This window comes from Psittacula echo (assembly GCF_963264785.1).
Source record: "Psittacula echo genome assembly, chromosome: 3".
NCBI classification, from domain to species: Eukaryota; Metazoa; Chordata; class Aves; order Psittaciformes; family Psittacidae; genus Psittacula; species Psittacula echo.
The window spans coordinates 109,379,863-109,405,432 of NC_137736.1; the positions used below are offsets into that span (position 1 = coordinate 109,379,863).

The window sequence follows — 25,570 nt, forward strand, 5'->3', positions numbered from 1 at the left end:
TTGTATAATTTTGATCATGAATCTCAGTATTTAAAGGGGGGATGGAAGTTGGAAGGTTTTTGTTTGCTTGACAAATTGACTCTTTGGGTTTGGTGATGAAATCTCTGACTTGTTGGTATTTTCATTGCTTTTCCTGTTTTTTCTAACTTCTTTGGAAGATAGGTGTATGCTTAAACTAGAACGTCATTATCCTCCCATCTTAGGAGTTGCTCCACATCTTGATAACTGGCTTCAGGAGTTATCATGCAGGCCACATTTTCAGCCTTTGCTGAGCCAGTCACTAATCTGGCAAAATACTATTTGTTGTTTGGTCGCTTTAGTTTTTTGTTGAGTTAACAAACTGAATTTGGCTTTAATGGGATTTAGCTAGACTCCGACAAGTAGTAGAGCTGGCAAAGGAGAGGGTGCAGGACCATATGGCCAAGAGCAGGGGAATAACAGCTAAGGGCAGCCTTTGGTGACAGCAAGCCATTAATTTAGCTCAGCTGTGTTGTTAAGGCATGCTCTCAGTGAAGCCAAAAAATACTTTAAATGTCATTCATTAAATTGTGCCGTAAAGGCTTTAATTCTTGGTAGTCTCTTCTTGTGGCTACCCACAAAATACTGAAGTTAATCAAGATCAGGTATAGGATTCTTTGTAATTACAGAGTTGGTCTACAAATGCAGCCATCTTTCTGCATGGATGTTTTTTTCTGTTTCAGAAGGAAGATGCTATTAATGTGGAAATGGATGAAAGACTGTCTCTTCGGAAGCATCGCTTCATGCGTTTTGCATCATTGGAATATGAAGGAGAGTATTACATGACACCAAGAGATTTCTTGTTGTCAGTAATGTTTGATCAAGTTGAACGTAAGTTGTTTTCTCATCATTGTGTTTATGAAGGGAAAGAAACTTGCAGGTCCCCTTCAAGATGTAATTTGCCAGTAGCTGGAATAAGATCCTTTATTTGACATAAGTCAACAGGAGCCAGTTTATAAATGTTGTGCATATGGATTCTTACAGGCATCACCACCCTTTACACCAGTGAATTGATACTGATGATTTAGAAATCTGGTGATTTGATGAATGAAATTACATCTCTGCATAATTTGCATGTCTGATCAGTATGTAGTTCCTCAGTTACTTACATGCCACAGAATATAGTAGGAGTGTAATATAATAGTGTTCATACCATTCCTGGCCCCAGTAACTGTCTATCCACTTCACCAATAAATACTCTGTGACCTTAATTCTTAGAAGAAGCAGTGATGGCAGTGACTTGAATGAGTGTAATGAAGCATTGAGCTCAGCTGTAGGTTTTTGGTTTCAAATCTCCTTTGGTTTATGCAAAACCTAATTAAGAACAAATCAAAATTGTACGCACATTCTTAAAAAAGTACTTCTAAAAGCGTGCTTTATGAGGAGAAGATAGGACCAGGACACAAATAAAAAGTGCCCTAGGTGGTTGTCCTCTTTTCCTACAAAAAATTGGCTTTTATAGCTTTCCAAAGAATTTTTTGCTTTACAAAAGTTAAATTTTCCAGGTTTCCAAGAGGGTTGTCATTCAGAGGACGAATACTCTCTTAGTACCTCTGCTGTGGGAAAGAGGGGTAAATCCCAGCTTTAATCATTACATACTGCAGTTTACATATACCGACCAGGGCAGCACATTGTCTAGCAAAAGCCATTCATAGTCTGGGATGTTCTGCCCAGCTAGCAGGCAAATGTCAAAGTGACATGGGAGTGCTGAACAGGAAATACAGAAAGGAATTCAAGGTACTGTGGAAAGCCTAGTGAGACAGGGAGAAGGAAGGAGGCTGAATGCACTTTGATTCAAGCCTCTGGGAAACCTGGGGCAGAATAGAGTTCACTGAGCTGCAAGTGGTCAAAGAACAGGAAACAAGAAAATAAAAGAAGTTTTTTTGTGTCTGCCAAAAATCGGTAGGTGATAAGGATACATGGCTTCACTGCTGACTCACAACTTCTAATATTATACAAAGCTGAATGTAAATCATAGAATCATAGAATAGTTAGGGTTGGAAAGGAACTTAAGATCATCTAGTTTCAACCCTTCTGCCATGGGCAGGGACACCTCACACTAAACCATGTCACCCAAGGCCTCATCCAACCTGGCTTTGAACACCACCAAGGAAGGCACATTCACAACTTCCCTGGGCAACCCATTCCAGTGCCTCACCACCCTCTCAGTAAAGAATTTCTTCCTTATATCCAATCTAAACTTCGCTGTTTAAGTTTTAACCCATTATCCCTTGTCCTGTCACTACAGTCCCTAATGAAGAGTCCCTCCCCAGCATCCTTGTAGGCCCCCTTCAGATATTGGAAGGCTGCTCTGAGGTCTCCACGCAGCCTTCTCTTCTCCAGGCTGAACAGCCTCAACTTTCTCAGCCTATCTTCATGCGGGAGGTGCTCCAGTCCCCTGATCATCCTCGTGGCCCTCCTCTGGACTTGTTCCAAGAGTTCCATGTCCTTTTTATGTTGAGGACACCAGAACTGCACACAATACTCCAAGTGAGGTCTCAGGAGAGCAGAGTAGAGGGGCAGGATCACCTCCTTCGACCTGCTGGTCACTCTCCTTTTGATGCAGCCCAGGATACGGTTGGCTTTCTGGGCTGTGAGCACACACTGAAGCCGGCTCATGTTCATTTTCTCATCGACCAACACCCCCGAGTCCTTCTCTGCAGGGCTGCTCTGAATTTCTTCTTTGCCCAACCTGTAGCTGTGCCTGGGATTGCTCCAACCCAGGTGTAGGACCTTGCACTTGGCATGGTTAAACTTCATCAGGTTGGCATCAGCCCACCTCACAAGCGTGTCAAGGTCCCTCTGGATGGCATCCCTTCCCTCAGGCGTATCAACCGAACCACACAGCTTGGTGTCATCAGCAAACTTGCTGAGGGCACACTCAATCCCACTGTCCATGTCACCGACAAAGATGTTGAACAAGACCAGTCCCAACACCGATCCCTGAGGGACACCACTCGTTACTGGTGTCCAGCCGGACACTGAGCCATTGACCACAACTCTGCGTGCGGCAAATCCTTAGGACTTTACGACCTTGAGAGTCATGGAGACTCTAAAAATAACTTTTTTTTTAATATATGGCTAACAAAAAGAGTTATTTCTCCTTCAAAACTTAGGTCGTTAAGTTAAAAGCCTAGAAGAGATTTTTGTTTAGGTTTTCCAGTCTGAAACAGTGGAAGACAGAGAATACTGAAATTTTCAGGTTTGAAGGTGTGGGTTTCAGACAGTTGTCTGTGAAAGCAAGGTTAGAGAAATAAGTGGTTTTCAGTCTTGGCAGTTCATACATGTTAATTGGTTACTCCAACTATAGTAGTGCACATGCAGATTTTTAATGAAGTGGTATGCGGGTAAGGTTGTAATGCAGCCAAGTTAATTTCAGTTACTTTGCTAATATTAGCAGAAAACAGCATTAAATAGAAAAAAATTAATGACAAAAAAACACATGAATAAAAAAAATCTTTGCACTAATGCATATTTAGAATTTCAAATTGAGGTCAGGCTTACAACAATAGCACCATAGACAGTTCATAGAAAAATGTTAATCCTAAACATTTGCTTAACCATCATTGATATGGATTCTTTAGGCAGTAGCATAAACCCAACAGTAAGCAAATCTCTTCAAGTCACATTTCTAGGGATTTTAGGTTTTCTTGTAACTGCAAACACTCAAAGCTTTTGTTAGCAGAGAAATTAAGATGGTTTAAGTATTTCAAAGGCAGTGGTTTCAACATTTTGTTTAGAAGAGTTTCATACAAAGAAAATGAACAGACCTATCTCAAGTGTCTGTCTGGGTATATTTAGAGTAGATGAAGGTGGTGAATTTCATAGTAAAGCATCAATTATTTTGGGAAACTTTCTGCTTGTATGATAAAATTAATTCCCTTTCACCCTGAACAGTGGTTTTAGAAATGAAAACAGGTGTGACAACACTAATACTAGAAAGCCCTTTGCTTACTGGCATACTGAGATGCAATTTTAACATGTGATAACTGCATACAAATGGTGAGTCTTGTAACGCTGAAGTTAAATCTGCAATGATTTGGTTATTTGCTACCTATTTTTTATTAATCACTAATTAAAAAAAATATGCAAAACTCTTAGAAAAATTTGAAGCACCATGGCAATAATCATTCGCCTTCATAGCTATTTGCTTGGAGTTTGCCAGAGGTTGTTGTATATAATAATATGGAAGGCTTAGGGCTGTTCTGAGGTTTTGTTTCTGCTGTCTTTTTTACAGATAATAGGCAGAGACATATGATCAGCCTCAGCAGCAGTTTAGCTGTGTACACCAAGAAATATTGCTGAGGTTGATCACAACATTCTGCTCCTTTGTTCCTGTTCAGAGATAAACACTCCCAAAGGGGAAAAAGGCAAGTGGAAAGGGGGATTGCGAAGAAGTTACAGGTTGGAAATAGAGGCCTTTGTCCAGCCCCCTTTGAGTTCTTTTGCTTACTGCTGATTGTCATTGGAGAATTACTTTGAAATCTCCTGTTAGTTCTTAAGCATAATTAAATTTAGAAGAAAGTAAATGCAGTGTTGTGTAAACCAGATAAGTTGTTGGTGCTGGATCAAAAATGCTGACGTTAGAAAATACCAAAATATTTTAGCTATGTCCAGATTGTCAAGTGAATTCCTGTACACACTTGGTTGGAATTTATTACAGAAGCAAAAATCTTAGGCGTGCCCTTTGACAAGGTTGCAAAACATGTAATAAATTATGATTTATTATAGAACACTTCCCAGATAAGAAAACAGTTGAACTGTAGTGCAAATACATCAACTGCCATCCAGCCCAAGTGATCATGAACCCTGCTTAATAGACTTTAGTTCGCTAGTTTTGCTCATTTGTTTTCTGGTGCATGGGTCTCTCTATTACTCCATTTATTTAAGGTAGGCCAAAAATTATGAAATCTTGGCGTTCCTCTAGATTAAATCACACCTGCAAAGTTATTTACTGTCAGGGTGATAATGAAGAAAAATATTTACAGTGCTGCCATCTAAGGAGAATGAACTGATAACAAATGCAGGGTTTCCTGACAGACTTACTTTGTTCTGCATATTGACAAAGCAAAGGGCTCTATAAAGGCAGACAAGCACCATCAAAAAAAAAAAGTGCTTGCTTTTAGATGCAGTGTTTCACATTTGATTACTTTTGTAAGTATTTGCTTAATTCTATTACGATTAGTTATTTCATGGAAGGAAGTAGCCACCTCTTTATAAACAGTGGCAAACAGTAAATCAGATGTGGTAGTGTAGCACAGGATTTGTGCCTGTACAAAACACCTGAAACAGTCTGTGAGATGTTCATGTAAATCATCATGTCTGATGCAATAATAGTGGAAAACTGTTTTCTGTTACTGTTCTTATCATGATGTAAAAACTTCTCAATGTCTAGTAATATCTAATGAGAATAAAACAAACTGGCTGTGTTGCATTGGAAGTTCTAGCATCCTACTCATGGCAGAAGGATTGAAACGAGATGATCTTTAAGGTTCCTTCTAACCCAAACCATTCTATAATTCTGTGATTATAGGCATAAGGGTATAGCTCAGCTGACTTACACTGAATTTTCATTTCGATGCAGGAGTATTTTTAGAAGACACTTCCAGCTTCATTTGAAACTTACGTTTTAAACAGTTGTGCATGGTTAGGCTCATATTCCAGATTATGTAACCGATACTGTGTTAGAGCTTCTCCATGGAAGTATTGCTGGTGTGCTGTTGTTGTAGAACATATAAAAAAATCTTTATTAAATTTTGAAAAGGACTACAGGAATCCTTCAGAAAATGAAGATTTTGCAGTACATTAAATCTGGAGTATGTTTATGTTCATTCTACTGGAAAATATTATTCTACTACAGAAATACCTTCCTGTTTCAAGTAGAAGACAAATGTTGAGGTTAGCTTGTCTGATAACAGTTGATACCTGGTAAATAAAGATCATGATCCTTCTGTATATCCTCAGTACAGATTTAATGTATCGTAACACCTTCACGTCCCAAACCACTCCTTTATCCGCAGTAAACCAGATTTTCCTGTGTTCATAGCACTAAGCTGCCAGAGGCAGGATTCCCACAGTAGAGTCCTATCTGTTAGTGAGAGTTAGTGTATTGTAAGTTTGCTGGGAAGAAACTGCTTGAGTTGGTTAACCTTTCTGTGAAAACATGGTTGGCACAAGTTTGTGGTGTGTTTGCAGGTTTGATATGATGTGTGGCTTCATGTCATAGTATCAGCGTGATCATGACTGAATGAATCTGCAGAAAGGATAGAGTGCAAGGCTGCAATGGCTAGAAGACTGAGTTCTCCATTATCCTTAGTAAAGACAAGTGCTAGTGCAGTCGGTGGGGTTTGAAGAGCCAAGAGGGTCCAGCCAGTAAATGGGCATTTGAGAACAAGCTGAGTCTGTTCAGTCTTTCTGTTTCTGGATCTTGAGGTTTCGCCTCTAGTGGGAGTTCAGATGCCTAAAATTCAGTGTCTTCATTTTGACCTGAATTTCATATACAATAACTAATCAGACTGATATGAGTCATGCATGAGTATTCAGAGTCAAAAACTAAGATTTAAGCTTGTGTAACTGGTGAAGCTCCATACGGGAAGTGAGGATTAAAATGCTATATGGAGAGCCATTGGCATACCTGGGAACTGAATGCAGTGAGCTGAATTCTCCTGAATTTCTAATTCTTTAACAAAGAGATCATTTTCTCTTTATCTCTGTATTTAATATTTTTTAACACTGATGTGGTGGTGTTGCTCAAATCCTCCAGACACAGTAAAGATCTCCACAGGCTGGGATATGCAGGGCAGAGGTGACCCTTGCCCAGTGCTAGATGGAAGGTAAAGCAAAGGCAAAGAAGCAAGGTGGTGATTTAAGGTCATGATATAAATCTCTTCTGCGTTCTAGAAAAATGAAACAAAATCAGCCATTTCTAGCCAAAGCTTCTTAGTCATTGTTGTTTACTCATTTCTTAAACTGGGGTTGTGGGTGGAGGAAAGTAATGTTCCTGTTGAGAGATTTGCACATAAGCAAAGATAAGGAGATGGCTGAAAATTTCTGCTTCTGTAACTAGCCAGTACTGTGAAAGTTTCATCTTCAGCTGTCCTTCATCACCAGAACAGTGTTAGGAAGTCTTGCCACAACCCTGAGAAAGTCTTCAAAGTAATATGTTGTATACATATTGCCTTTTACTTTCCCTTAGGTGTTCAAGTACAACATTAAAGTTCATGTTCTAGGTAAAATACTAGATCATTTTGGATAAAATGTTGTACCTCAGCCAATTGTTGGTAAATAATATAAGTAAGGGGGCTTTTTTCTTCTTTTCTCCTTGGCATGAACACTAACAACTTTCATGGGCTCTCTAATGCAACACCAACAATTTTCATGGGATTGGTATATCTAAAAATCTATTTGAAGGAAAATAGTTCTTTATCTAGAAACAGTAGAAATACTTAAGAAGTTCCTGTTATCTTGATAATGTGTATGTATGTCTGGGCATAAGCTTTGTTGTGAAATTAAAACAAAGACTAATACATTTTTGTAGTGGTTACATCACAAGATACTACATAACAGAATCAGAGATGGGATTCTTGAGGGGAAATGGGGTCTTCCTCCCTGCAGCAGTCGAATCTGGTGTGCTGGCCAGGCTACTTTTTTGGTGCATTAACCTCTGGCCACTGCACTGACTCACTTGTTTGCTCTCATTTTTGAGAAAAACTTGTTAAGAGTCCGAAAAATAGATGCACAAGGTGCTGCAATTAGAGCAGATGTGTTAGGCAAGAGCTGGCTTACAGCCATCACTTAAAAAGAAGCAGTTTTTAGCATTTGCACAGGGAGAAGGTGTCCTTTTTTACTCCTGTTTCATTTCCATGCCTTGAAAAACTGCTGAAAGTACCTGGGACACATTCCTTATAAGGTCAAACAGGAAAATATACTTTTGATCCTTAAAATTATACTGACATTGTATTCATTACATTTATATTTTTGTGGCTATGTCTGCATGAAGCAACAGTAAGGTTGTAATAAGCTTCTGGCTTTGTTGTGATTAATTCTTATTTTTCCCTTTGTGGCAATGCTGACTAACTGGAGGCACAGAATCAGAGTTCTTATCTCAATTGACTATAGTGCTTACTGTTTAGGTGAAAACTTTTGCATGATGTTATGTTTTGAAAATACATTACTAGCTATTTAGCTTTCTAAAAAACAACTGTTAATGAGAAGATATATTGCAGCTTCTCAATGAATGAAAGCAAATTTTTAAAACTCAGCACAAAAATAATTCCATTAATAAAACTGATCAGGCTTCTGCAGAGTGGTGAGCAAGAGGCAAGTGGTCTCAATACACATCTTGAAGGATTTAGTTATTTGAAGTGTGAAAGTTATTGGTTATTTAATGGAATCTGAATGGAAAACAGATTCCTTGAAACAAATGAAAATATATTGTGTGCATACAGAATATTTGTAGTACAAGTAATGGAAAGATCTGGTTATTAATAACAGGAGTGTGCTTGTATAAACATCGGCTGCCTTAGAATTTCCGAAGTCTTGCAACAGTTTGTGCTTTAGTCAAGTATTCCAGTTTTGTGACAGGCTACCATGATATTTAAAATACTTAACACAGAAGTCACTTTTCTTTTATACATATGATCAAATTTCAAGAACTCGTGCAATCATTCTTGTTCTCCGAATATTTTTCCTATTTGTAAAGATGTTTTATTTTTTGTAGAACATCACACGCTATTTCGACTACATTTGTAACATACTGTCAGCATACCACAGAAAACATCTCTGGGATTTTTTCCACCATGGGTTCTGAATACGTTTTGACAGATTACTTCAGTATTATTTTTTTTAATAAATTCAGTGGAACTTAATCAGTTCTGAAACATCCTGCTTAACTGACAATTAAGTCTTAACAGATGTAGCGTGAAAATCAGACTCTGATTTTTTTTTTCACTCTTAAATGTATTTTAATTTCTTGCAACATATGTCCTTACCTCAGGCAGGTATTGGTTTGTACCTAAGAAGTACAGTCTGTTTTCAAAAGTCCTTGGGTTATGTTCAGACATTTAGAACTGATGGGGATCTGGCGGGCTCTCCGTGGACAGCAGCAGATGCCAGGAGTGCAGGTCAGGCTCCTGCCAAAATCTAATATGTGTTCTAGCCTCACATTTTTTATTGTTTGTAAGTCTTTCAGTGCTGATGGTTCTGTGCTTTGCCTTAGGCCAACACTGAATTTTTATTATGTTAGTCATACGATTTATTCATTTTTGAGTAATCTTGATATAGGCTTATTTTATATTTTTTTTTCTCCTGCATATTCTCTAAGAAATGTTACGTTATGGGTTTTTTTAAAAAATATCTAAGGTAGAACTGTTAAGGATCAATCACTTTCCTTCTAGGCAGTAGCAGCAGGCAAGCTGTGCGTGCATTGGTAGATGAGAAGGGCTGTCCTTACTTGCAAATGACTGGGGTCTCCAGGGAGATCTTTAAGAAGTTCTGCTGCTTCCTGTTTAGAAAACACTGGCATTGATTTCCTAAGGGAGAAACTACCCAATTTATGCTCACTTTTTTTCACTCCTCAGCCCTGCACCTGCAGTGGGTTATAGCACAGATTGCACTCAGTAGCCTTGCTGGTCTACTATGAAACAAAAGTAAATCCTGAGCTCAAAAGACTTTTCCATGTGGAAAACACACAAGTTTCTCTTTGGTTAGAGCCACCTGCCTATATGGCAGTGCCCTCTCTTGGGCTTACAAGCATCATTATTGCAGAGGAGAATACAGCCAAGAGCCAACTCTCCATAATCAAACCAATCTTCCAACATTGTGCAGTCCACCAGAGAGCTCTGGTCCTCACACTACCATTCATAAAGCTGGTGAGCAGCTAGACATTCTGCTGACTGCATCTTTAGTTAAATATCTTTCCTCTCAGACCTGGAAAAGCCTTGTGCGGCTGAAAGCTTGAGAACTTTTCAGCCATAGATAACAAAAGATACCATGTTTTCCAACGAATCCTGCCTTGGTTCTTACCAGGTGAAAGGTAGTTCAACAATACTACTAGGTCCAAATGCATCCTAATCGGCTGTTCTTGGTTATCAGTGTATATATACACATATCAATATATATATATTGCTGTATTTCTGACTGGAGTATCCTGAGACTTTGTTCACCAAGAGCTGCTATCCTACCTGGCTTAATAAAAATTAAAAAATGGGCTCCTTGTATAGAATTTGAATATAAAACATGGACAAGACAGCTGCCATTTGCCTTTGTTCAAACTATTTCTGTTGTCTTTCATAAGAGCTGCTGTTTGAAGTCTTCAGAATGACACAGCTCTTTTTCTCAGGTGCTAGCCACCTTTTCAGGCCTTGAATGCATGTCCTTTATGCCAGTACCTCTGGAACTACTGGGACAGTGGAGTCTCACTGCTGCATTGGAATTGGCAAGCACTTAGTAAGTGACGTATCCCACCAGAGAAACTGCCAGTTCCAGAAAACAGATGACTTTTGTCTTTTTTTGTTCCTCTACAAAGGTTTTTTGGTTTGTTTTTCCTCGGGAAGAGCAAGATATGTGTGTTCTTAACTGTGGACTGGATCCAAACCGTTGCAAGCCTGACAAAGCAGATTCTTATAATAGAGAATACTAAAATTAGTCATTTTGTCTCATGCGGATGGGCATCTACTTTTCCATTGGGACTGTATTTATTTACTGTGTCTGACAACTGAACCGTCACCCACACCCTGACATAGCAGTTATTCCTTCTCTGTGGATTTTTTGGTGATAGGGAATGTAAGAGCTGTAAGAGCTTCTGTTTCACTGTCACTTTCTGGGGGAAAAATACAAAACCTAGCCTTCAAAAATTTCATCTGCTTCTCTGGCTTTGTTTGAATTGGCAAAAGAGAGCAACTGTTCAGCAGGAAAGAGTACAATTTTTTGCAGTGTGTATGGTGGTAAAGGCAGCCTGCTGCTGAAAAAGTAAGAGGGGCTTTAAAACCAGCATGGTCAATTTAAAAGTACAATGGGCAAAATAAATGACTTAATTCTTTCAGTAAAAGAAAGCCATCTATTGTTTGCTTTTCATTTGCACCAACTTTGAGAATTGTAAAAAGCCTACTTAAAATCTGATTCACATTTCAATTCAGTCTCTTTTTTCTGCAGCTAACATAAATGTTCATTTCAGGAGGGCAGTCCCTATACTTTATATCCAGTACTGTTGTAAGGAGGAAGGAGAGTATCTGCTTAGTCGTACTGTTGTAAGAACACTTGCATTTATTACCACAGCTCACCCAAGTTAGTGTGTTTGTAATGTCTTGTGTGAATAATGTCTTGTAATGTATGTTTAAGGATATATATCCTCTACTAAGGTCATACTTAATGGCTTAGCACTTGTCTTTAGCTTTTCATGGCTGCGTGATTATATATGTTCTAAAAGTCAGCTCCAATTTTAGCAGGAAATACAGACTTAAAATGTAGACCTGTTACACACTTTTCCTGCTCAGTTTGAAATCATTTCTACCCACTGCTCACATCGGAAAACGGTGGCACAGTATCTTCTCTGTTGCTTGAAAACTCTTCTGATACTCTGCCTAAAATTAATCTATTTAAACCCACTTGCTCTTGTGCCAACATTTCACATTACCTAAAATAGGGGGTTCTTTTTTCTTTTGAATCTTAACCCCATGATGCATTATAGATAATTAAATTACCACTCAGCGCTGGTCTTGTTAGGTTAAGCAAGCCCAAGTTTATTTTTATCTCCTCTGGCTGGGTGAGGCCATCCATTCCACAGCTTTATGTAGGTGGCTGTATTGTATGCTTTTCTGAATCTGGTTTCTTTTTGTAAAGTCAGTTTCATTCCCTGGCTCACAGCACAATCTACTGGCAATCACTATGGCCTAAGGGATGGAACAAGGATTGAAGTCAAGAACTTCCTGATTTAAAACTGTTGCTGAAACATCTGAATTGTCAAACTGCAGCTTCATTGAAGGAGAAGAATGCTACAAAGCAATGCTCACTAGAGCAAACAAACTCTTTTAGCCTGTGCTTCACTTGCAGTCACTACATGCGGAACAGCTTCCAGCACCATAGGTGCTTTGGTCCTCATTTGTATCTCCATGTGTCTGCCAGACTGATAGTAGTACAGTAAATTATCATATGTGTTCTTAGGTTGAGAAATTTTTAATGTAATCATGGAATTGCGATTAAACAGGAAAAGAGAGGTCTGGCAAAGAACATCCTTTTAGAAGGTTATGTACAATCACATGCTTGATGCCCCCAGTTAATGTACCCCTTCAACAAGAACAAGAAAAATTGTTCATTTTTTCAGTCCAGGATTCCTCTGGAGGAGCCATTAGTTTTGTCAGAGAAGCTGAGTATGGCCTGTAGGAGGCAGTGCAAGGATAATTAGAGGCAGTGGACGCAGGAGTTAAACGTAGTGAAGGCTGCTGCAAGTTAGATCAGATATTAGTGGGAATTTTAATGTAAAGTCTATTTATGCATTTTGATTTGCCTCCTCCATTATCTTTACTGAAAGAATATCTCTGTTCTATTTCTGTTTTGACAGACTTACTATGATGTTTCCTCTGGTGCTTAATAAGATCAGAATTCTTTTGAAAATCTGAATATAAAATTAAAGCCAAATGTATTTCTGAGGTTTGTTTCATCAACTTATTTTAATTTGAAGGAGAAAGATTTATTCCTGAGGAAATAAGACAATTCTAGAGAAGAATAACTTAATTTTTTGAAAGAAAGTATTGATATTTTGTCTATTTTTTTTTTCTTTCTGCCAGACCTTTTTCTGTGAAGAGTTTGAAGTCACAGGGTCAAGAGATGACTTATCTTTGCTTCTGTTACTCAGTCTCCAAAGTTCACCCCTTAGAGTGGAGAGGGTTTCTAGTTGGTGCATGAAACTTTCTTTTCTGCTAGTAGGGAAGGCTGGTGGGCATCATGTCAGTAACTTATTATTAAACATGCTGTTAGCAGCATTATTTTTTTTCTCAATTGCAAATTAACCAAACCATTTTGGCTACTGCTAAAAGGCACAATTCACATCTGGTTTTAAGCTTTTCTGTGATGTCTCATTACTTTAGTTCTTCCCAGTCTTTTAGGGGAGTTCTCAGACTTTTCACAATCCCACTTCTCTTCCAATTGCCACCTTATCTTTTGAAGAAAGACAGTGTTTCAAATTAGTTTTATGTAACATTCTGATATTCTGAGAAACTAATCCAAGCTAGAACTCGCCATTAATCTTTTCATGTGGCAAAAATAGGATAAAACTGTCTCAGCTTGAAACACAAGAGCATTCTGTTATCGCTTACATACCCTACAAGCCCCTGCTGTAGGAGAGCTTCCCAAACATCTGTTAATTGCTATGTGACAGATGTTAATGATGTATAAACAAGTCAGACTCAGCAGTGGCTGTTACTGGTTTGCTCAGAGCTTCTGTATGTGCTAATAACAGAATGAGCTAATCTTAGAGGTAGAAAGAAACTCCTGGCTAATTTAAAGGTAAAAGCGAGAATGACGTGGGCTGTCAGCTGAAGGAAAGCAAGTCAGACACTGAAAGGAACCCCGATTAAACATGAGAAAGAGAAAGAAAGAAAAGCTAGAGATTGTAATAATGCTTGAACCTGAAGAGTTATGGAAATAATGAAGTAGGGCTGTGCAGGATCAGTAAATGCCCAAAGCAATAGACAGACTTCTGTAGGAAAATTCCCAAACATGGTCATTAGAATGTGCATATCTTCTCAGGGTGGCAGTTGGAAAAAGTAATGTCATCACTGGGGTCATCTGCATTAAAATGGCCTTCCTAAAATTTTCATGTAAGATTGCACTTCAGAGCCTTATAAAGGGAAAAGGTTCCAGAAATTCTGACATGACAGGATCAGCTTAATTCAGCTGTGAATAGCAATTCCCTTTATCACCAGTCATCCTGTAATCTCCAGGAATCTGAAATATTTGAAGTGCTGCAGTGCTGCACCTATGCCAAAAGTCTATTCCCCTAAAACAGCACTTTTATTATGGTTTTTTTCTTTCTTTTTTTATGCTGATTCACTAATCACTAATGGCAATTAGTTGCAGTTATTACAATTCTGCTGGGGAAAAAAGTGATGCATTTTGTTCTTCTAGAATAGACATCTGGTAATTCAGTTCATCCTTTTACTAAAACTAATTGCAAAATGGGTATGTTTATTTGGTGAGTGTTTATTTACCCTTTTCTTTCAATGGATAATGTCAGGAGAGTTTGAAAGGATGAGGAATAGATGGATAATATCATCAATTTCAAAAATACAAAGATCTTAAGTAAAATTGTATGTTATTAGCAAGTGAATCAGAAACAATCTTGTGTGCTTTCTTTTGTTTAGATTCATCATGTGTTTTAGAAGTTCCACTTATCTACGTTCAACACAGATGGTAATTAATTTACTAAAGCATTTCCAAATTTCTAGTAAAGAGAGTGATTTTTATCCGTTTTTGTCCTCTTGCATAGATATATTTGTTGTTTCCTCAAGGAAAGACTGCTGCAAAGCAAAGGTGAATACGAGCTGCAGCTGTAACTTGCCCAGGACACCCCACGCAGTAACTGAAGATCATCTGTTCGGTGTTCATCCTTTAGTTCCTAGACAGAATTTATCTTGGTTATAATTTGCAAATTAACTGTTCTGTACACTCAATAGCAATGCCCTCAGACATCTAATCACTGTAAATTGCTTGTTCATGATTGAGGCTTATGTTCTGGAAGATAAGCATAATAAGGTTCTGAATTTTTGTGGCATTTGCCATGCTCTGGACAGCAAGACAAAATGTCTCAGGCCTTAAACACAGTGCTCTTATTAATGAAATTACCAACATAGAATTGTTTCCTTTCAGTCAAGTTCAAAATTTGCTTTTATATCAGTGCTTAGTGCTCTCATGTCTCAACAAATAAGGCAAAAATGTCTTGTCTTCCTTCATAGGTAGTCAGTGAGAATTGAAGCCAGGATAGTCTTCAAGTGCATAAGAACATAGTTGTGTCTGGTATAAGCAATGGGGAAAAATCCAAAACTCCATGTAAAGCCTACCAAAATACTTTTCCTTGTATTTGGTCATAGTATAAGTTACAAAAGCACCTAAACTGTTTTTTCCTATTGCAAAGTTGGTCAGATGATTGTATTAAATTAGAAAGATGTTCTGTATTCGTAGTCATTCTAGAAACAAATGTCTGCAAGCATATTACTCAACACCCAACTGGTCATGATTTTGGGAGACCTGCCAGACTGCTTTGAGCTTTTTCCAGTTTTCACCATGAGAATTACTACAGTGATCTCCAGAGCTCCATTCCAATTTCAACTATTCTGTGAATGAGGTGGTTTCCCATAGCCACAGGGAGCCCCAATTCATGGGTCTTCCCACAGGCTTCACTGAAAATCCTGAGACCATCTCAGTCACTAAAAAGGTGCTATATTCACTAGAATTGTTACTACTGGGAAGTAAGTTAAGAACAACAAGATGTTGGAAAGGATGTCTCTGGGGGATGTAAGGCAGCCCTAAAGGAGTCAAATCCTACATATTTGATAGAAGGACTAGAGAATGAAACAGGAGCAGTCACCATCAGCACCATCATTAGAATAGTGCACCAATAGAAACTGGAAATCCTGCTGATGAAGTTTCTAGATTTCACAGATGTCCCTTCTTCAGTGCATCAATCTCTCTTCGTTTTGTTTTTTGCTTTTTTTTCCCTTCCAAAGGTCTGACTGACGATTGCTGGGATATGATGAACTGAAGTTTACCAAAGTGGTATTTCTAGCAAAATTCCATTGTACATTTCCAATCAGCTGCCACCTCTTGGAACATTTTTTTACAATATTTCTATGAACTTTTACTGCCCATTGCTGTAGTGAAGTAAATTAATCTTTAAAAGAAAAATACTGTTTTAACAAAAAAGAAAGCATTAATGATGATGTAAAATATTTTGGTATGTGATAGGATGAAACAGAGAAAAAGTGAGTTACTCTATAAACTGGAACTAAATAGCTTTTTATATTTACAGGAGTCTTGAGAACCCACTCAATTTATGTGAAATGTCAGTGCTCCCATTTACTTACCCACTGCAGTAATCTGAATTGGCTTGGTGCACTAATATGTCAGCTATTTACTGCTTGGACACAAGGACTATAAATGCCCTACATCTGAACAGAATTATGGTAACACACTGCATTTTTCAGGCTGATACCATGAATAACTTCAATTTCTTCACTAAATATTTCCAGGTTTAATTTTGAAAAGTTATTTTATTTTTTCCAGTTCCTCTAGGAATAAGCAATAACAACAGTACCCTGAAGGTTGTACGTGGATGAGCAAGTTTAACAAAAAGCAAACTATTTCATAAACAAAGCAACTGAATTAATGTCATTATTGTCTTTTGAACTTTAATCATAGAATTCTTTAGGTTGGAAAAGACCTTTAAGATTATCAAGTTCAACCATAAATCTAATGCTGCCACGTCCACCACTAAACCATGTCCCTAAGCACCATGTCTATATATCTTTTCAGTACCTCCAAGGATGGTGACTCACCCACTTTCCTGGTCAGTTTGTTCCAGTGCTGATAACCCTAATATCCAGTCTAAGCCTCCCCTAGTGCAACTTGAGGCCATTTCCCAAACTGCAGTTAAGTGTTAATACTGTCTTTTGAACGTGTGAACATGTATTTGTGTACACATAAACTGATGAGATGATGCATGAACAAAAGTCTGTGGGGAGCAATAGGACAAAGTAGGTGACTCACATGGTTGTTTCTGGCCTCGTTATCTGTAATTCTTGCATGTTAGAGTGTTCATTACATATCTAAGTGCAATAACTAAACCATACAGTTACTTCATATAATTTGACACAGTTTGATATGATTTGCAGTTTCTGCTTAAGGGATAAATTGTATCAAAGCAAGAAGTTGAAAAAAGGTAAGCCTCTCTGACACAAAGGATAAATTCTTCACCTGGCACCTCAGTTATTTGTCAGCAAGTGAATCCAATTTATAATAATCAACAGTCTTTAATACTCTTGTGCCTAGTCTTTAACTGTATTGTTAGTAGTATTTTACTTTTTTAAGATGCATGTGTAAAGTAACAGTTTGTCATGGGAGGGAAGATTTCAGATATGTGGAAGAATACAAATTGTAAAGGAAGTGTCTGAATGAAGCTATAGGGATAGTTGCTACAGTGGTGATGGTGGCTATATTGAGCACATAAGCCTAAATAAAGTCTTGCACAGTGAGGTAAGAATCAATTTCAGATGCTGTTAAAGTGCTGACCTTTTCTTCCTTCATTTTGATTGTGGCACAGTTAATTTGCACACATTTTCATTCTGAATCCAGATTAATCTTTGCTTACAGTTAAGATGCAATTTGCTCAAATTGTGCATTAATTTAGATTTTAACTGTGTCATTTCATTATTGTTCTTCTTATCCTACTTTATTTGTTGTTCTACTTTTGTTATGCTTATATTCTTTAGCTGTAAAGTAGATTACAGAGCCCTTAGGCTGGGGATCATGACTTCTGATACTGCCTAGTAGAGGAACAGAATTAAACCTTTAGTGCTACAAGGCTATCATAATAGTTTATCGTCATTCTTTGTTAGTACCTTAACATAGCATGTGCTCCAACACTATAGCATTTAAAAAACTAGTCTTTGTTAGCAACAGGAGGTAACAACATCAAGCATCAAGCATAGCGATGCTAAGGAAATAATCTGTTCTTTATTTCAGAGTAGGATAAAAGTTCATTAATTGAGTCTTCTTGAAGGGTTAGTCTATCTCACGCTGTCAGTTTTGAGACTGACTACCATCTCAAGCCTAAAACTAAGACTTTTTTCTTGAGTTGGGGCTCTGCCTACCTGCTGTCTGTGGAAGGTCCACGCCTTTGTGCAGATTCAGGAGATGCCATCCATCTCAAAAGTCTGAACTCTAGCTTGGCAAGAGTCATTCTCCACCGTTCTGGTCTCAGAACATGTATTTTGGATACAGCTTATTCCAGGTAATCTTAATTGTCCTTTATAATACTTTATTGATCCAGTTATGTAGCCACTCTGCCTCTTGAACTGTAGTACACTTTGCCTGTATATCTGACAAAGTTCTTGATAAAACAGCAATACATGCCCTCAGCACTGCTAACATTGGGCTGATAGATAGGAGGTTGAAAACAAAATATTACAGATATAACAAATACAAAAGGCAATCATGGTGTGAGTTATATGGCTGCATGCAGAAGGATTCTTCTACTTAATTTACATATATAAAAGATTAACGTCAAGTCAGAGCAAGTGATTGTAGCATGTCTTTATCGTTAATGGAAGGAAACAGGTAAGTCAAAGGCCTGTATGAGACACCTATCTCAATTGGGAATAAATTGCTTTTTTGCTCTGCTTGTTTCTCTCCCTTGGCTATAAAGGGAGCCTGGGGTCATTAGTCAGGATGAGGTTTGTAAACAGAGCTAATGTCTTTTATTAGACCAGCTGCTGTAAGTTGGAAAAATTTAGACAAGCTTTTGGGCATATGAGCTCTTCTTCAGATCTGAAATAGGAGCAGCAGATTTCAAAGTTAATTATAAACCCTTTTCTACATATGTTCTTACACCATCATAGTTACAGCAACGCACCATAGAGATCACTAACTTGGATTTAGGCATCTAATTTTTAGATGTCTAAATGAAGCCAGAGGAACCGAGCATGAGCTGCTTATTTGGAAGTTTGAGGATTTGCATTTCACATGACACATTTTTCCTCTGGATGCTTCCTCCAGTCCTGAGCTCAGAACCCATGCAGTTTGGGCAGCCTCTTCTGCTGGGGAGATGCTCATCTGCAAATACACTCTCTGCTTGGCTTCTTGCTGCGTGTTAGACTTTTCTGATGTTTTGAAAGAAATAGCTGTCTATATGGTATGTGTCATTGCAGTGCATTTCATGTGGTAAGCTTGTAAGTTTGAACCTCTTCTCAGCTTTTCCTATCTGCAGTTTTGGTATGTTATTAGAAAGAGAGCAAATCTTGGAGCAAGTCACTTTCCCTGGTTGGTACTTAAGGAAAAGTTGTTCCCCTGCCATCCCTGCACCCCCACAGACTCCAGCCACAATCCAGTCCCGGTGAGAACTGAGCTGCTCATGTGCTCTGGTGAGCACCATAATGTCTGCTTTTATCTTGATGACTTTGGTTATTTTGGAACTCCTGGCAGCACTGGTGACTTGGTGCTGCAGTCTCACACAGTTTTGGAAACTAGCTTATCATAATTTTTTAATCTGTTCCAGTTTCCTAAAAGACTGTGTCATCCTTTGATGCTTTCTCCCTGCTTCAGCATCCACCTTTTTTACCTAGAGCTGCCTTACTCACAGAGAAACCTTCTGGTATTAACTGGCTCTGATGCAACTGCTCCTCTGAAATGGATATCTGCTCGTGCTGGCCTCTGCCCAACACTGTGTATTTCTCATTTCCTCAGAGGAACAATTGCTCTAAATAAAGAAAGACAGATGCAAAGCTTGTTTTGTAAAGTATATCAGAAGCTTCTATTATTGCAAATTGCCTTTTCCACTGGGCATACTTGGATTTTAATTCAGGTGGTTCAATTCACTAATTCATGTGATCGAAATTACTTTTATCAATTACCTTTCAATGGAGCAATACATTAGTTCAGTAAAAGCTTTCTAGCTGAAGTGGGTTTTTAATTCATTTAAATGGCACACTCATTTATTATTCGGATTTTAATTTCCCAGAAGCTATCATAGCAATCTGACCATTTGATTTGTCATGCTTTCAAAAAGCTTTTTTTTTCTTTTCTTTTTTTTGCTATCCTTGATTTATCTCCAGTATCACCAGTGTTTCAAAAGGAATCCTTAAAGAACTAATTACTGGCTTGAATGTTTGCCCTTTACATTATTGGTTTCATTAGCAGTAAATACTTTATAAATGCATAGAAGAGCTGTAAAGAGCTGAGAATGTAAATAAGGCAGGTAAACAAAGGACACCTTGTTCGGATAAGGTACTTGTCCAGTATGATTAAAAATATCTGAGAGAGAGATGGAAATGAAATACAAGCTATTGAATGTCAATGGTCTTCTGTTTTAGGCTAATTTAAACAAAAATTTTAATAGGATCTCCCCAAGGAAATCAACATGATTCTTAGCTAACCCAGCTTGCTGGCACGCAGAGCAGGATTCTGAGAGTTCAGCAGGGCAGGATTCTGAGAGTTCAGCTTGTGTAAAAGCTGGCAGCCAACTAAATGGAGAAATACAAATTCTTGTTCCGATGGGAGGCAGAGCTGCAGGGCAGGCTCTACTGTAAAGAGATGAGCTGCACACAGTGGTTTGGGTTTATAAAATGCCCTAATCCTCAGATTATGAGTGTGGTGAGATCATATCCAACACAAAAGGTTTATTTCACTCATCATTTTGTGGAATCAGAATTTGTTTGAATTATGACATACTTAATGGTATTCTTGTCTTAATTTTTCATGAAAAAGATTGGTTTCCTAATACCTCACTATGACTTCAAACAGCAAAGTTAGCAATGATTGCCATCTGAAATTAAAAAAAAATGGGAAACAATTTTCTTTTTTTTTCTTTTTTTAATTTATCACTGTGTCTATCTGAAATGGAGCTAGAAAGAAGTCCTGGTCAAACTGTGTCAGTGACTTTGCTAATAAAAGGGTCAGGAGTTTGTTCTCCTCCTAGGATAAGATACCTGTTTTACACTGTTCTCATTAGAAGTTAAGATTGTGGAAAAAGATTGACTCAGGAATTAATTTTAATTTTCATATTACAAAAACAGAGCAACTTGCAGATCTAAAATTGTTTTCTTGCAGATAGTAGTAATTTCTCTACTTTTGCTTTGGTATTTGATCATTGGTTTTGTAATGGTTGATCATAATGATTTTGTTCACTCTGGCTCTAACATCCTTTGTCAGATCTGAACCTTTCCTTAGCTGTATAGATGTAAATGGGTGTTACTGAGTGCAAATGGGTACTTGTTTAATTCAGCCCCTTCCTAATGTTAATCCTAACATTGATGTCAGGTTCGTTCTACATCTTAGTGTAAAAACCTGATAGATGATGGAAACACTTCTATTGTAAGAAATATATGTGGCAAAATACCCAGGTTTGCCAAGGGCAAATAAAGGCAAACGTAGGTGCTCTTGGCAGTGTTTTCATAATTACAGTTGTCAGCTAAGTTTCTTGGCTAACAGCACAGAATTTGTGGACTTCTAAGTAGACTCGGTATTCATTCAACTTAAAAAGTTAAGATGGCTTTTTGTCCATGAAAGGTGTGTCTGTACCTCATAGAATCATAGAATAGTTAGGGTTGGAAAGGAACTTAAGATCATCTAGTTCCAACCCCCCTGCGATGGGCAAGAACACCTCACACTAAACCATGCCACCCAAGGCCTCATCCAACCTGGCCTTGAACACCACCAGGGATGGAGCATTCACAACCTCCCTGGGCAACCCATTCCAGTGCTTCACCACCCTCTCAGTAAAGAATTTCTTCCTTATATCCAATCTAAACTTCCCCTGTTTAAGTTTTAACCCATTACCCCTTGTCCTGTCACTACAGTCCCTGATGAAGAGTCCATCCACAGCATCCTTGTAGGCCCCCTTCCGATACTGGAAGGCTGCTCTGAGGTCTCCACGCAGCCTTCTCTTCTCCAGGCTGAACAGCCCCAACTTTCTCAGCCTGTCTTCTTATGGGAGGTGCTCCAGTCCCCTGATCATCCTCGTGGCCCTCCTCTGGACTTGTTCCAACAGTTCCATGTCCTTTTTATGTTGAGGACACCAGAACTGCACACAATACTCCAAGTGAGGTCTCACGAGAGCAGAGTAGAGGGGCAGGATCACCTCCTTCGACCTGCTGGTCATGCTCCTCTTGATGCAGCCCAGGATACGGTTGTTTCATGTATCCGATACAGGTGGTCAAAATTAGATGACAGCATCTGTAAAATACGTAGGGACCCTTAAAAATGCTCACTGTCCTTAAAGCTGGAATTCCATCACAGTCTTGGCAGGTCTGGAGGAAAAGAAAAAAGTTGTTTTTCTTCTCATTCATTCAAATTCAAAACAATAAAAATTCCAGGTTTCTTTTCTGATCCCAAAGTAAGACTGCTACTACTACAGAGTTCTCTAATATATCATTAATTTTACGTATTAGTAAGAATCTATCTATCAAGATAGAAGAATAAAATTATAGAAAAGTGCATCATACAGATCCTTCACTTACTAGATGAAATAGTTCCTAATAATTATAAGCATTGCCTGTATTCCTCAAAGAGAGACTTATATCCTGATATATTTGTAGTGACAGCATCAAATTTAATTGATAGGAACGAAGAGGCTTTTCTTTTTTAATTTTTCAGTGTCTGAACTGGCTAATAAAACTGCTCATACCTTTGCAGTACGTTTTCTGTGAGAGGAGTTAACCTTCTTTTGCTAATTATTGTAGACAAGGCCTTAAAAGACCTGGTTCCTCAGAGGGCTACACATTTGCTATGGTAGCATGCAATATTAGCAGAGCTTCCCTTGTTGATGTTTAAAGGGATCTCATTGTTAAGAAGTGAATAGTTGGGAATAACTGGAAAGAATAAGCACCAAAAGCTAAATTATTATTCAGGGAATATTATGAATGCTACAATAAAAGTAGCTAATGTTTCCAAGTGAAAGCTGAGATTTAAGTCTTCACAGGTGATTTTATATGGTGACAGTTTCAGTATAATATAACTGGATTTAGTTCTTAAAAAATGTCAAATAATTACTGGAGGCAACTCATTCTCCAGTTTAAAATATTACATTATTATAAGATTTTATTCTAATACCTTACACAAATGGCAATATGAAAAATAACACTAGTGTTCCATTTGTCAGTCTTTTTATAATAAATTCCTCACCTACTGGTGACATGCTTGCTGACATCTGTATGCCATTTTCATTTGACTAGATTATAAAATATTTTCATTTTTAAGCCCATTTGAGAAGAACACAATTCAAAGGCTCCATATTTATTACTGTGTTGTATTTACTACTTAGAAAAGAGAAGTACCTTTATCTCTCAATCTGTCTCTTTCCCTCCTGCCCTTTTTCCTTTTTTTTATTGTAGCAGCTGCCCCTTATGTAGTCAGCTGTAGTCAGAACCGACTCTCACCCACCTTATTCTGCCCCTCACCACATCCTGGGGTGATGTGACTGTCCTCTTACTCTTCTGCCGCTCAGCAAAGGCTTCCTTTCCTCCACTAGTCTTTTCACTCATGCCAAGATTCCCTACTCAAAGGTAGCATGAGCACCTCTGTATTGTTGTTACTGTCTTTTCAGCTCTGAAAGAAGTCAGTTGGCCTGTCAATATCTTAAATGTCATCTCAGGGGTGGCCACAGCTAAATGCAAGAGAGCAGATACTGATGGCTTCCACAGCCACGTGTATGAGCTCTAGGCAGTTGCAGTTGTGAAAAGAAAGTCCATATATCTACAGCTGAGTACCTGAAGTTTTTCAAAGTTGCTTTGCTGAATACAAAATGAAGAGAAATATGGACTTAACCATAGAGCCTCACAAGTTTGGCCAACTAGTGTCTCAACTGTAGCTCCCAGTGCTTTCTCCTTACCTTGCATCAGTTATGCATGCCTTTACTGTTCCAGCTCACAGAGTACAGCTTGTCTCCATTGTCCTCCTGGATGCTGACAAGAGGCTACTGCCCAGTACACTGCTGCAGTAGTGGGTACTGTCCCAGACGTGATGCTCTTGGGGCCACAGGAGAGTGGAATGAGTGGACCTCCTGTTAACTGAATTTGGGTGTATGGCTGGCTTCAATACAGAGTGGTTTTCCCTTTTTTATTTCAGATAGTGTTTTTATCAGGCTTACAGCCTGACTCATTTCCTCCTATAAGGCTTCTCGCTATGTGGGTCTCCCAGAGCTGAAAAAGCTGCTGTAGCTTAATTCCACATTGAAATACACTGTACAGAGATGGCGACATTTCAGAGCTGAGATCTGAACCACTTAATTACCTAGATAGCCATTCATTAAAATGTTCTGCAGCACTGGGCAGTGTTAAACTGGTGTTAAATCGCACTGCTCAGGATTCAGCCTTACTGGATGTCATGATTTTTCCTTGTTTTCCCAAACCATTATTAGTCTGACTTCCTTTATCTCAACTGAGACAAAGTAGAGTATTTAATACATCCTTTGAGCTAGAAGGTTTCTATCTATGTAGCTTTATACATATATATATGGGTGAAAATACATATACACGCACTGCATAAAAATGTATTCATCCACGGTAACAGGTGGTGCTGGTAACACCTGTTGCTGGGGTCACTCAACACTTCGGTATTAAAAACCTAATTTTAGTTGCTTATAACTTTTGTCAAACTCAAACATTTGGGTTGAAATGTTATGTGCCAGGTGTCTGCCTTAGGCTGATTTGGGGGCAGGGAGAGGAATTTATCATCAAAACTGTTATTCCCAGTTCAGGGAGCAGAAGCCAGGGCACTGTTTTGCCTGTGCTGAAAAAGGAAGTATTGCTGGTTGAGATGTTTCAGCAGCTTCTGTCATCTGAAGCCAAACTCTGCCAGTGGAGACCTCCTGCAGCTGGGCATGTCTTGCCAGCATTATGGAAATTCGCTGTTTTACTGAGAAAGCACATCTATCTGGCTAAATTAAGGGCCTGTTAAAATGCTTGGTAAAAGTTTGTCGATAGCTGCCCACCAGCTCCATCATGTCTATTTCCAAACAGCAGTGCTGCACTGGTGACCCTTCGGATGCAAGATGCCCGTGATGTGACAGAGTAAGCCTTGGAGTCTGAGCATGGAGCAGAGGAGCCTGTTGTATGCAGGGCACCAGTCCTCAGAGCAAATGCAAGCAGCTCAGATTGTGCTTGCATAGTGTGACTAAATAGAAGGAAATGGTTGGCTGGAATCCAGGGGAACTGGTGACTAAGGAAGGGAGAGTGAATGACACAGGGTTTTAAGAACTGTATGAGGGGAAATGCTGAGGAGAAAGACCAGTGTGTACAGTTCTGGTGTCCTCAACATAAAAAGGACATGGAACTGTTGGAACAAGTCCAGAGGAGGGCCACGAGGATGATCAGGGGACTGGAGCACCTCCCATAAGAAGACAGGCTGAGAAAGTTGGGGCTGTTCAGCCTGGAGAAGAGAAGGCTGCATGGAGACCTCATAGCAGCCTTCCAGTACCTGAAGGGGGCCTACAAGGATGCTGTGGATGGACTCTTCATTAGGGACTGTAGTGACAGGACAAGGGGTAATGGGTTAAAACTTAAACAGGGGAAGTTTAGATTGGATATAAGGAAGAAATTCTTTACTGAGAGGGTGGTGAGGCACTGGAATGGATTGCCCAAGGAAGTTGTGAATGCTCCATCCTTGGCAGTGTTCAAGGCCAGATGGATGAGGCCTTGGGTGCCATGGTTTAGTGTGAGGTGTCCCTGCCCATGGCAGGGGGATTGGAACTAGATGATCTTAAGGTCCTTTCCAACCCTAACTATTCTATGATAGGGTAGAAAAATTGCAAAGGCATGGAGCCTCCTGCCAGTCCATGAATGCAGGATTT

General features: G+C 38.8%; 1 protein-coding gene across 1 annotated transcript in view; it reads left to right on the forward strand.

Moving 5' to 3' along the window:
- Nucleotides 1–25,570, forward strand: part of MICU2 (mitochondrial calcium uptake 2) — a 162,986-nt gene that overhangs the window by 93,070 nt on the left and 44,346 nt on the right. Inside the window, exon 2 of the mRNA XM_080612817.1 lies at nt 702–849. Within this exon, the coding sequence (XP_080468943.1) occupies nt 702–849 (148 nt within the window). The remainder of the gene's footprint in view (nt 1–701; nt 850–25,570) is intronic.